At 35.1% G+C, this 10,225-nt stretch overlaps 4 protein-coding genes across 4 annotated transcripts; 2 read left to right on the top strand and 2 right to left on the bottom strand.

The window, feature by feature from the left end:
* Window positions 1-230: 230 nt before the first annotated feature.
* On the top strand, window positions 231-2,096 carry MONOS_7118 (putative pseudouridine synthase; the record flags this gene model as incomplete). Its single annotated transcript, XM_067877420.1, has 2 exons — window positions 231-781; window positions 872-2,096. The coding sequence occupies 2 exons, from the start codon at window positions 231-233 to the stop codon at window positions 1,929-1,931; spliced, it is 1,611 nt and encodes a 536-aa protein (XP_067729634.1). The 3' UTR covers window positions 1,932-2,096.
* An 85-nt stretch (window positions 2,097-2,181) lies between these two features.
* Window positions 2,182-4,126, top strand: MONOS_7117 (acylglycerol lipase). Its single transcript, XM_067877419.1, has 7 exons — window positions 2,182-2,329; window positions 2,376-2,462; window positions 2,514-2,775; window positions 2,839-2,915; window positions 2,970-3,043; window positions 3,103-3,181; window positions 3,294-4,126. The coding sequence occupies exons 1-7, from the start codon at window positions 2,194-2,196 to the stop codon at window positions 3,677-3,679; spliced, it is 1,101 nt and encodes a 366-aa protein (XP_067729635.1). The 5' UTR covers window positions 2,182-2,193; the 3' UTR covers window positions 3,680-4,126.
* Window positions 4,096-6,996, bottom strand: MONOS_7116 (putative Choline Transporter-like (CTL) Family Protein). The gene is made up of 3 exons (XM_067877418.1): window positions 6,952-6,996; window positions 6,691-6,880; window positions 4,096-6,641 (listed from the first exon to the last, which is right to left on the bottom strand). The coding sequence occupies exons 1-3, from the start codon at window positions 6,971-6,973 to the stop codon at window positions 4,859-4,861; spliced, it is 1,995 nt and encodes a 664-aa protein (XP_067729636.1). The 5' UTR covers window positions 6,974-6,996; the 3' UTR covers window positions 4,096-4,858.
* A 126-nt stretch (window positions 6,997-7,122) lies between these two features.
* Window positions 7,123-10,011, bottom strand: MONOS_7115 (uncharacterized protein; the record flags this gene model as incomplete). Its single annotated transcript, XM_067877417.1, has 10 exons — window positions 7,123-7,176; window positions 7,230-7,294; window positions 7,369-7,435; window positions 7,551-8,361; window positions 8,643-8,697; window positions 8,890-9,051; window positions 9,284-9,414; window positions 9,561-9,645; window positions 9,726-9,804; window positions 9,868-10,011. 10 exons carry the CDS (start codon window positions 10,009-10,011, stop codon window positions 7,123-7,125), a joined length of 1,653 nt encoding a protein of 550 aa, XP_067729637.1.
* Window positions 10,012-10,225: the final 214 nt, after the last annotated feature.

Genomic DNA, 10,225 nt, shown 5'->3' on the forward strand with positions numbered 1-10,225 from the left:
AAAATGAAAATGATCTACAACAGCAACGCGTAATTTTTGAAAGTGATTCAACGAAGCAGCAAACAGAAAAACAGAAAGATATCGAAAATGATGGAGAGTTGATATTTTGCAGAAAAACAACAAAAGATATAAATATAAAAACTGAAAATCTTCCTCGTGGTGAAAAACGGAAAAAGAAGAGAGATCTTGATGTTAAAACTTGCCCCAGACGCTATATAGCTCTGAAAATTATGTATAATGGCGAGAGTCTTCATGGATTTGCTGACCAAAGCCAGATAGATGACACTGTTGAAGGATATATTTTCTCGGCATTACTTAAAACTCATTTAATTTGGGACAAAAGCGCATGTTATTGGACAAGATGTGGGAGAACTGACGCTGGAGTTAGTGGATTTGGTCAAGTAGTTTCTTTATTTGTAAGATCTTCTTTACCAGAAGGATCTCCTGGAGTATTTCCACCATATTCACCAAGTGTTGAGAACGACATTTTAAAGGAAAAAGATAGAAGCGATCATTCAGAAAGTGAAAAAGCTGATGATCTTCCTTCAGCTTCATCGCTTCTTGAGGCGGGCGAACTGAATTACACAAAAATTCTTAATTCAACTCTTCCGCCTTCTATTCGTGTTGTTAGTTTTTGTTCTGCTCCTGTTTCTTTCAACGCTCGATTCGATTGCATTAACCGCACATATAGATACTTCTTTATGGCAGGCTCTTTGGATATCGAAAAAATGAATGAAGCTGCAAATAAACTTATTGGAAGGCATAACTTCCATCTTTTCTGGTTTGGTCAACCCTCTTTTTATTTTTGAAATGCATTTTATTTAATTTTTTTTTTTTCCTTCAAAAACTTCAAATTATTAAAAACTTTCAGCAAGCAGGACAAGAATCGCTTGAATGTTCAATATTCTCGTGTGATTGAATATGCTGCCATTCGGCCAGCCTTTCATTTCGAGTCGCTATTCGATCCTTCTTCTGTTTCTGAGGCATCTTTGGCTCATTTTGCATCAGAATTATCAGCTTCATCATCATCGTCGTCGTCTTCTTCTTCTTCTTCCTATTCCTCTTCTACTTCTTCTTCTTCCTCCTCCTCCTCTTCTTCTTCTTCTTCTTCTTCAATTTCATCTTCTCTTTCGTCATCATCATCAAGTTCCCCATTAACTTCCTCTTCAACGTCTGAAGTTATTTCCGCTATTCAAACGTTATCCAAGCACTTTCTCATGTACGAGCTTGTGATTGTTGGCCAGTCATTCCTCTATCATCAAATACGATGCATCATGAGCATCCTGTTTAAAGTTGGGATGGGAATTCATCCTCCTTCAATTGTGGACGAAATGCTTGCAGAAACTGACGAAACAAGGAAATGGAGCAAAAAACTGGATGATGAAAAAGAACTTCAGAAGAAAAGAGGATGTAAAGAAGAAGGGAAATGTACGGATTCAACTTTGGAGGAAGCAGAATCTGATCAGTTATCTTTAAGTGATTGCACTTCATCCTCTGATGAACCTGATTTCCCTCCCAGTGAATTCTTTGCTTCTTATGAGCTCGCCAAAGAAACACCGCTTATTCTTTGGAGTTGCAACACTATCAACACAAAGTTTATGAGAGAGAAAACAGCGGTCAGTAGAATCATAGCTGATCTTGTCAAAAATAGAATTTATCCTTTGCTCACTTCAGTAGCACATGCAATGAGTGAAGCGCTTGATTTGTGGATGGGCGAATGCTTTGACCTCGAAGAAATTGAAAATTTTAAAAGGAAAAAGAAGGACACAAAAGATCAAACTCGAGAATTAAACCAAGAAAATTGTTCATTAACAAGTTGCACACTTTCACTGAAGCCTTTTCATTCCTTTTCATCAGTTGAACCACCTCCGATCATCGACCACAATCACCTAAGACCAATTTTTCCTCAACAGCGTTCGAAAACAAAATGAAAAATAAACTGGTGGATAACATTTGATAACATCTTTCAGCCATTTTGATGCAAAAAGCCTTTTATAAAATTGTTTTATTCAAAGCATTTTTTTCGCAAAAGCATTTCAAAAACAGAAATAAAAAAATTTTTTTCCAAAATTTCTCTCAGAATCAAATTAAACATGAATAATAAAAATTTTTGAATTTAATCAAAGAGATATGATTGAAGAAAAATGACTGTTTTCGGAATGATCAAAAATTGTACCATCATTAATTAATAAAATGGCAAGTTCGTCTTCAACTCCTTCAACCCAATCATATGAATTACAGACAAAGCCTCATGAATATAGCGGAGAGACTTTGATGTCATATTATTACAGAAATCCTACTCCGAGAGGCGTTATATTTTATTCACATGGTAAATATCTTTTTTTTATTAATTTTTAAATAATAATGTTTTAAAGGCGTTTTGGAGCACACGAGATGTCATATGTTTAACATTGAATTTTTTATTCGAAATGGATTTAGTGTATTTGCTCTCGATTTGCCAGGTAAATTTTCTTATTTTTAAAAATTTTTTTAAAAAAATTATTATTTCAAAGGACATGGCCTTTCCGCAAAGGGGAAAGTTGATAACACAATAAAAGATTGGAGAGCTGTAATTGCTCATTGGTCCGCGTTTATTCGAGAAATTTCTCAAGAAGAATGCCATCAAAACATTCCGAAGTTCTACTTTGGCCATTCACTTGGCGCGACAGTCGGAATACTAGTCGTTCGACAAGTTAAAGATTTACTGACGGGAGCTATTTTTTCTGCTCCAACAGTTTTTGTGAACGCGCCTGGCATTGCTGTTGCATTTTTGGGGTTTGATATTATTTATTAATCTGAAAGGTTTAATATTTTTCAAACAAAATTCATTTTTAAAAGTCCTTTATCTGTTGTAGCAAAAGGAGTTGGAGTTCAAAAGCTTGACAGAACAACTTTATGTCATGATGCTGCTATTAGTGTGCAGAAAACATTCAATCACAAAATTTAAAATAATTTTTTTAAAAATACAGTTAAAGCTGCAAATGAGGATCCACTCTGCGGACAGAAAGCAATCAACGCACAAACAGCAAACGAAATTAAGCATGTATGAAAATTCAAAATTTTTTATGTTTCGTATTTCTGAACAATGTTCAATTATATAAGATGACAGAGGAGATAAAGAAGCATCCTGAGCAGGATGATTATCCATTCTTTATCTTTCACGGTGACAAAGATGCAATCGGTGTGCTTGCGAAATATTTTTTATCCAATTTATTTTTTTCAATGTGTATTTTTGCAAATATTACCAAATTTTTGAATAATCTCATAATTGCTTTATCTTCAACCCCCTTCAGCACCTTTCAAAAATTCCCAAATGTTTTTTGAAAAGGCAGTTAGCAAGACAAAGACACTGCACATTTTCCAAGATACTTTTCATGAAATCCACAACGAGCCATGCAAACAAGAGTGCCAGGGAATGATTCTCGATTGGATTAATAGAAGAATAAGCGAAGATGCTCTGAAATCGTCAAAAGAAAACGAAGCGAAGTCAAAAGCAGAGGAATCTGAATCAAAAGAAGGAGAAGGTGAAAACGAACCAAAGAAAGAAGAAGAAGAAGAAGGCAAAAAAGAAAGTGAGCAAAGCAAAGATGTTGCTGATGCAGAAACGACAGCTGCAACGGGTTCTGAAAAAAGTGCTGAAGAAGTGAAAAGTGAAGAAAAAGAAGCAACTTCTTCGTAATAAAATGCAACAGAAGAAATATGAGAAATTGTCGACCGAACAATTCCGTTTTAATAGCGTCTTGTATTTAATTTTTCAGTTTTTTTTTAAAAAAAAAATATTATGAAGTTTCAATTTCTGTTTTTATGCATTTTTGAAATGACTTATTTGGTTGCTTCATATCGTGCAAGTCTTGGTTTTATGTGTGTGCGTGTGTGTCTGTGCTCGTACGTTGTTATTGTGTATCTATTTTCTTTCCTTTTTTTATAAGATTACAAATGATGAATTCATTTTATTATTATTATAATTTAAAGTTTTTTCTTTCTTTTTTATCTATTAACGACCATTCTTTCTTTTGTTTAACATCAACTGATATTATAGTTCCTTTTTAAAATTTTCCCTTCAAATATGTGTTTTGTCATTTAATAAAACTGCTGTTGTATTTGAATCTTTGAATAAGAAAATAAATTTCTATTGAGAATATGCAAGGAGAGATGATAATTATCCATCGAAAATTGACTTTGAAAATTTAAAAATTATTAACTCATTCAAAAATTTCAAAAAAATAAAAGAAAGAAATGTCGCAGCCATGAAATCATGGTTATCTTTTTCTGATAATATTGATATGAAAAATAAAAGAACGAAGAGAAATGAAAAAGGAGGAAAAGCCAAATAATGTTATTTTTAAGAAACCTTATGGAAAAAAAATAAGCGAGTTTAAAAAAATAACGATTTCTTATGTTACACTTTGAAAAAACAAAACGAATATGACAAACTTCATCAAAATCATTTCAAAAAAAATTTAATTATTAAATTACCGAGTTAAACATTTCTCAAAATGAAGCATTTCTCAGTAATTTCAACAAAGTGACAAAAATAAACTCAAAATATGAAAAATGTGATAATGTTAGTGATTGTGTGCGTGCTCAACGTTTCAAGCAGAAATAGTGCTTTCCATTGACAAGCAGTTTTACAATTGATTGCAGAAAAAATACCGTTGATAATTCAGAAATATGAAAGTCTAAACTTCATCTTCCAAAAATAATTTCTCTTCAAAAAAAAAAAAAAAAAACTCTCACCTTTCATCAATCTCCTTTCCTTTGGGAAAAAAAGAAGCAGATAAAAAATTTTTTTCAGGTAACTTGAAACGTCGATCAAGCCACATTCATAGCTTTTTAGAATTTTCATTCGTCATGAGCATTAAAAGGCTGTTTTCCCTCCGCTGTCTGCTGTTCCCATCGATGCTGAAGCAGAAGAGGCTGTTCCTGTGCCTGTCGTCAGCTGCTGCTGCTTCGCAAGCTTCTTAGCTTCTCTGTCTTCAAGATACTTCTTCTTTCTCTCTTCTTTTTCTTCAACATCCTCCTCTCCTCTGTGTTGTACTCCATCCATATATTCTTTCAGTGACTGTGAAGAATATGGTGCATATGTTGCTCCTTTGGCCTTCGCGATTTCTTCATCCTGAAGGAAGCACATGAATATCGTATCAATCAGTGAATCGTAAATCTCCATCACCAAGAATGACACGACAAAGGCAATGATAAACGAAAGCAGCGCAAGGAACCACCAGTAGTTGATTGTCAGCTTATAGAATGTCACTCCCACGAAATCTGGGCGCATAAACAGCACGCAACAGAATGTCGACAGGCAAGCGCTGGCAAGGATGGCACACATAATGATGATTGTTGTCAACACACTGAGTACTGACGTGCGGAGCACGTTGCGGACCATAATGTTCAGTGCATCAACAGCAGACGGGAAGAATGATTTTCCGTGGATCATCATCATGATGTATGCGCGTGATGCAATGAACTCCACCAACTTCTGGCAGCACTTCAAGCAGCAGCTGCAACAGCACAAAATTCCCTTGATGACCGGATTGTTGATGTCTTCCACTTTCTTCCGCAGATACAGAACGATCGTACGGAACAGTTGTACAAGTGCTATCATAAATGACCCAACAGACACAGAGCCCAGATGGTGGAGCAGCAATATCTTTGTAGCTCGTGCAATGGGGAACGTAGGTACATCAGACTTGTCGTGGACAAAGAACCATGTCGCTCCTGCTCCAGCGACAGTTGACTGGTTCATTCCAATCAGGAATGATATGCACCACAAGAAGAAGAAGAAAACAAACAAAATCACATAGCGAGACGTAGAGTCGATTGTGATGGAACGGGTTTCGCTGAAGCTTTCTGGAATGACAACATGTTGGCTGAAGTAGTAAACCATTGTAATAACAAACAATGCTGCAACAATGATGAAAATGATAATGTATACGATTGGAACTAAAATAATGCAGCACATTGAACGAATTGCTCTTGAAGCTTCTTTGATAATTGCTGTTGCAAGTGAAATCCTTCTGCGCAAAGCAATTGTAATGATGACAAGAATAAAATCAAGCAAAATCAAGAAACCACCAAAGCCAATAAACACATATGATGATGTCTTATCATGTTGTAAAGGATCTCTATAGTGCGAGAATCCATAAACGAATATCCATATTCCAACCACAGCAACTGCAACAAGGCAGCCAAGAATGCAAATCCATACTATGCAAAATCCACAGCACTGGAAGCAGCAGATCTCAAGGAAGCAGATCACCAGTGCAAATGCTGCAGCCAAAAGTAAAATATACCACCCTTGGGTAATATCTGATACAAAAGTTGTGAATACATTTTTCATGTCGTCAAATCCTGGAATTTCGCTTATCCTATCCTGAACAGAAGATGGGATGCATCTGTACATCAATGAATAAAACTTTGTTTCATTTGTATAATATTTATGTGTAACAGTGCACGTATATTCATCATCTGTTGTAAGCATTCCTGTTTCAAGATCAATACATTGAAATCCTTTGTAAGGGCATTCTTCAAGGCAGTACGTCTTCACTTCAGTAACGTTATCAGAAAAAAATGGATCCTGGAATAAATATTTTCTTCTTTGGTAGTTGTTTATCTTGTTTTTTACACCGCAAAATTCTTTACTGAAAAATAAAAAGATATATCATATAAACATTTATCGAATAATCAAACTCTGTGGTATATGGATAAGCAAGCTTATACGGCTCTCCATGGATAAATCCCAATCCAAAAATCACAAACATAGCAATGATGCAAATGCCAAATACAATTAAGCAATAAAAGTCGCGGCAACATCCATGATTTTGACGGAAATCAACTTTTCCATCCTTCATGGGAATTTCCTGAATTGGCTCTCCTGCTTCTATATTATAATAAAATAGAGTATAAATGAAATACATGAAATTTTGTGCATTCGATAAATGCTTTCCATACTGACTTCCGATTTTTTAGACATTCTCACAATTCGGTCAAATAAAGGAAAGATCATACAACTGATCATTTTTTGAATAAAAGTTAATTGAATACAATTGAAAGCATTTTTTGGTTATGAAAAAACAATAAAAAATATATTTTTACCGAACAACACAAAAAGTTCGATAAAAATCAACTTTCTTTCTTTTTTTCTCTTGTTGAAAGTTCCATAAGAATATCCTTTTCCTGCATCAATCTCAAAAATAAAAAAATAAATATATTTAATAAAATAATCAAACCCTACGAAGTGTAATGATTTCGTTTGCCATATCGTTGAGTAATGCATCAAGATCGCTGAAAGAAACTGAAGAATTGACAGTTTTCCAACGAAAAAAATATTAAAGAGAACAAAGAAAAAAACAATATCCTGAATAATACCAATTTTTCTTCCTTTCCATATTCCTGAATGAGATTCGGGCAGAGCATCGACTAATCCTTGCACATCCTTTAATTGAAAAAATTAAAAGAAATAAGTATCATAATAATAATAACAATAATAATAAGAAAGAAAGAAAGAAAGAAAATATGTAAAAAAAAAAATCTCTATTTCTCATTCAAACATCCGATGTGATCGTCAAGAACTCATTCGCGCGCGGAGAGGACACTTCTGAGTGGATCAGCCTGGGCGTCGTTGCTTCCGTGTGGAGCATCGACTGCTCTGGTGTGGTTGTCCCAGAGGAAGGCACAGACGCCGAAAGAGAGGCAGAAGGCGGTAGCGGCACGAGCGGCGGCTGGTTTGCGGGCTTGTTGATCTGCAGGAGCGTCTTTGTCGAGATGGGGGTGGCTGCGGGGGAAGCTGTTTGTGATGTGGAGAGCGAGGAAGTGAGAGAGGAAGAGAGAGAGGAGGGGAGAGAGGAAGAGGAAGAGAAAGAGGAAGAGAGCTGAGTGCGTGGCTGGGTGGAGAGTGGGAGCAGGCGGAGTGAAGTGAGTCCTTTGTTGGATGAAATGAGCCCCGAAGGCGAGAAAACCTGGCGGCGGTCGGCGGACAGCAGCGGCGATGTGAGTGGCGATGGAGAAGGTTTCGTGTGGGAAGCAGAAGAGGAGGAGTTGGTGGACTGTGAAAGAGATTCGCTTGTATTTGGCAGCTGGTTGGAGCGAGAAGAAGAGATAGAGGAAGAAAGAGAAGAAGAAAGAGTGGAGGACAGGATTGAGTGGGAGGTGGTGGCAAAGACGTGAACGTTCTGTGAGTTTTGTGTATTTTGTGTGTTCTGCATATTCAATGCAGATGTTGCGTCGTTTGCTGCCTGTTCAAAGGGAATTATATCGCCAAAGTCAGCTTCGTTGAGCATCTCGGTCTCTGCTTGGATGCTTTCAAAGGCTGTTTTCTTCTGTTCGGGCGAAAGATATGGAAGCAGAGTGCGCACTAAAAGACTGGAAGATGAAAGATGGAATGGTTATTTTTTATTGGTGGTTTTTTTGATATTAGAATGAGAAAATTATAAAAATAAACAAAAAATGGAAAAAAAAATTTTTTTTTGAATTAAAAATTTCATAAAAAAAAGAGCAAAAGGATATTTTAAAAAAAAAATATTGAAAAAAAAGTTTTGAAAATTTTGGGGGTTAAAAAGTGAAAAAAAGACAACCCAAAAATAAAAAGTTTTGAAAACTGTAACCAACAAAAAGATGTTATAATTGCAATTGCAAATGCATACTGCAAATCTTTGATTGTTTGGACGAGCTGGGTCTTTTCTTCTGCGCTTAAAGGCTCTGCAAAAACAAGATATTGTGAAGTCAGTGGCATATCGTACATAAAGAATCATTTCAATCAATCATTAAACAGGAAAAAAGAAGAAGAAGAAGAACGAAATGCAAATAATGTTTTTTTAAAAAAAATGATAAAAAACCGATTAAATAAATAAATAAATAAATAAATAAATAAAAATGCACAATATAGCAAACTAGTCGAGTTCAAAATACTTCCGTCAGCGTCCTCGTCAACACCCAGCCAATCGTAATTGCAGTCTGCCTCGGGTTTTTCTTCACTCTTCGTCGTTTCTTTCATCGCATCTTCCTTTTTTTTGTACTCTTCAACGCTTTTCTCGAGCCTTGAGCATTTGGTCTCTGCAAATGAAATGAAAATATTTTCGGTTAAAATTACAATCAATCATATAATTTTTTTTTCATTATTATTTTAAAATAAAATAATAAATTGATAAGGAAGAAACAAAATAAAGAAAGAGAAAGAGAAAGAGAAAAGAAGAAGAAGAAGAAGAAGATGATGATGATGATGATGATGATGATGAAGGCGAATAAGAATAAGAATAAGAAAAAGTATAAAGCTAAGAAATCACACCTGTCACAACAAGCAATGCATTCAGGGCATCTAATTGTTGCTCCATTGTTTGTATTTCCCGCTGGCGGCTGTCAACTTCTTTTCTGCAGGAAATCAGCTGAGTCTGCTCTGCAATCAATGAAGTATTCAAGCTGAATATGAGCAAATTTCATTCAGAAATATATTGTTAGCATTCAAATTCCAATCAGATAAGAAATTGCTTTTTCGAAAAAAAAAAAAAAAAAAAAAAAAAAAAAAAAAAAAAAAAAAAAAAAACATAAAAAATTGAAATACACACTCGGTGATTGTTTTGAGTTGGTCTTTAAGTTCTTTTGTGTACTGCACGTGAATACTTTTGAGGTGAGATGCGTGATCATCTTGCACTATAATTCGTTTGACATATTCATTTTTGTTCATAACAACATTAAAAAACATGAAAATTGGATAACATTAGAAAGCATGCATTTCCTGATATAAGCTTCAACTTCTTCTTTGTACTTTTGAGCATTTTCCTGACTCGTCCGAACAGACACTTCAAAGATCTGAATGTGAAATTTAGATTTCAAAAGAAATATTCAGAATTGCACAAATAACAAATCACATGCCTTTTTTGTTAATTGCATGTACTTATTCCAGTGAGTGATCATAAGTCTTCCTCTTTCTGGATGTTGGAGGGAAACTTGCCTGCAAATCTCTTTGAAAACTGTGGTGTAAATCTTTTGAGATTCAACAAGATATTCTTCATTCATCAAAAGAAGTTTATTTCATTTCACAAAAACTAACATTTTCATGCCATTCGTTCCCATTTCGCTTTCCTTTTCATCTATCTGAGCAATTTTATCTTCCATCCATTTTTCCAGTTGGTCAACATCATTCACGCTTCCATCTGAGGAAGATACAAGAACTTCCCCCTCCTTCAAGTCTTGAGGCGAAATTTCAGATTCAGATGGCATAGGATGAATT

Source organism: Monocercomonoides exilis, assembly GCF_001643675.1.
Source record: "Monocercomonoides exilis strain PA203 chromosome Unknown scaffold16-1735695, whole genome shotgun sequence".
Taxonomy (NCBI): Eukaryota; Preaxostyla; order Oxymonadida; family Polymastigidae; genus Monocercomonoides; species Monocercomonoides exilis.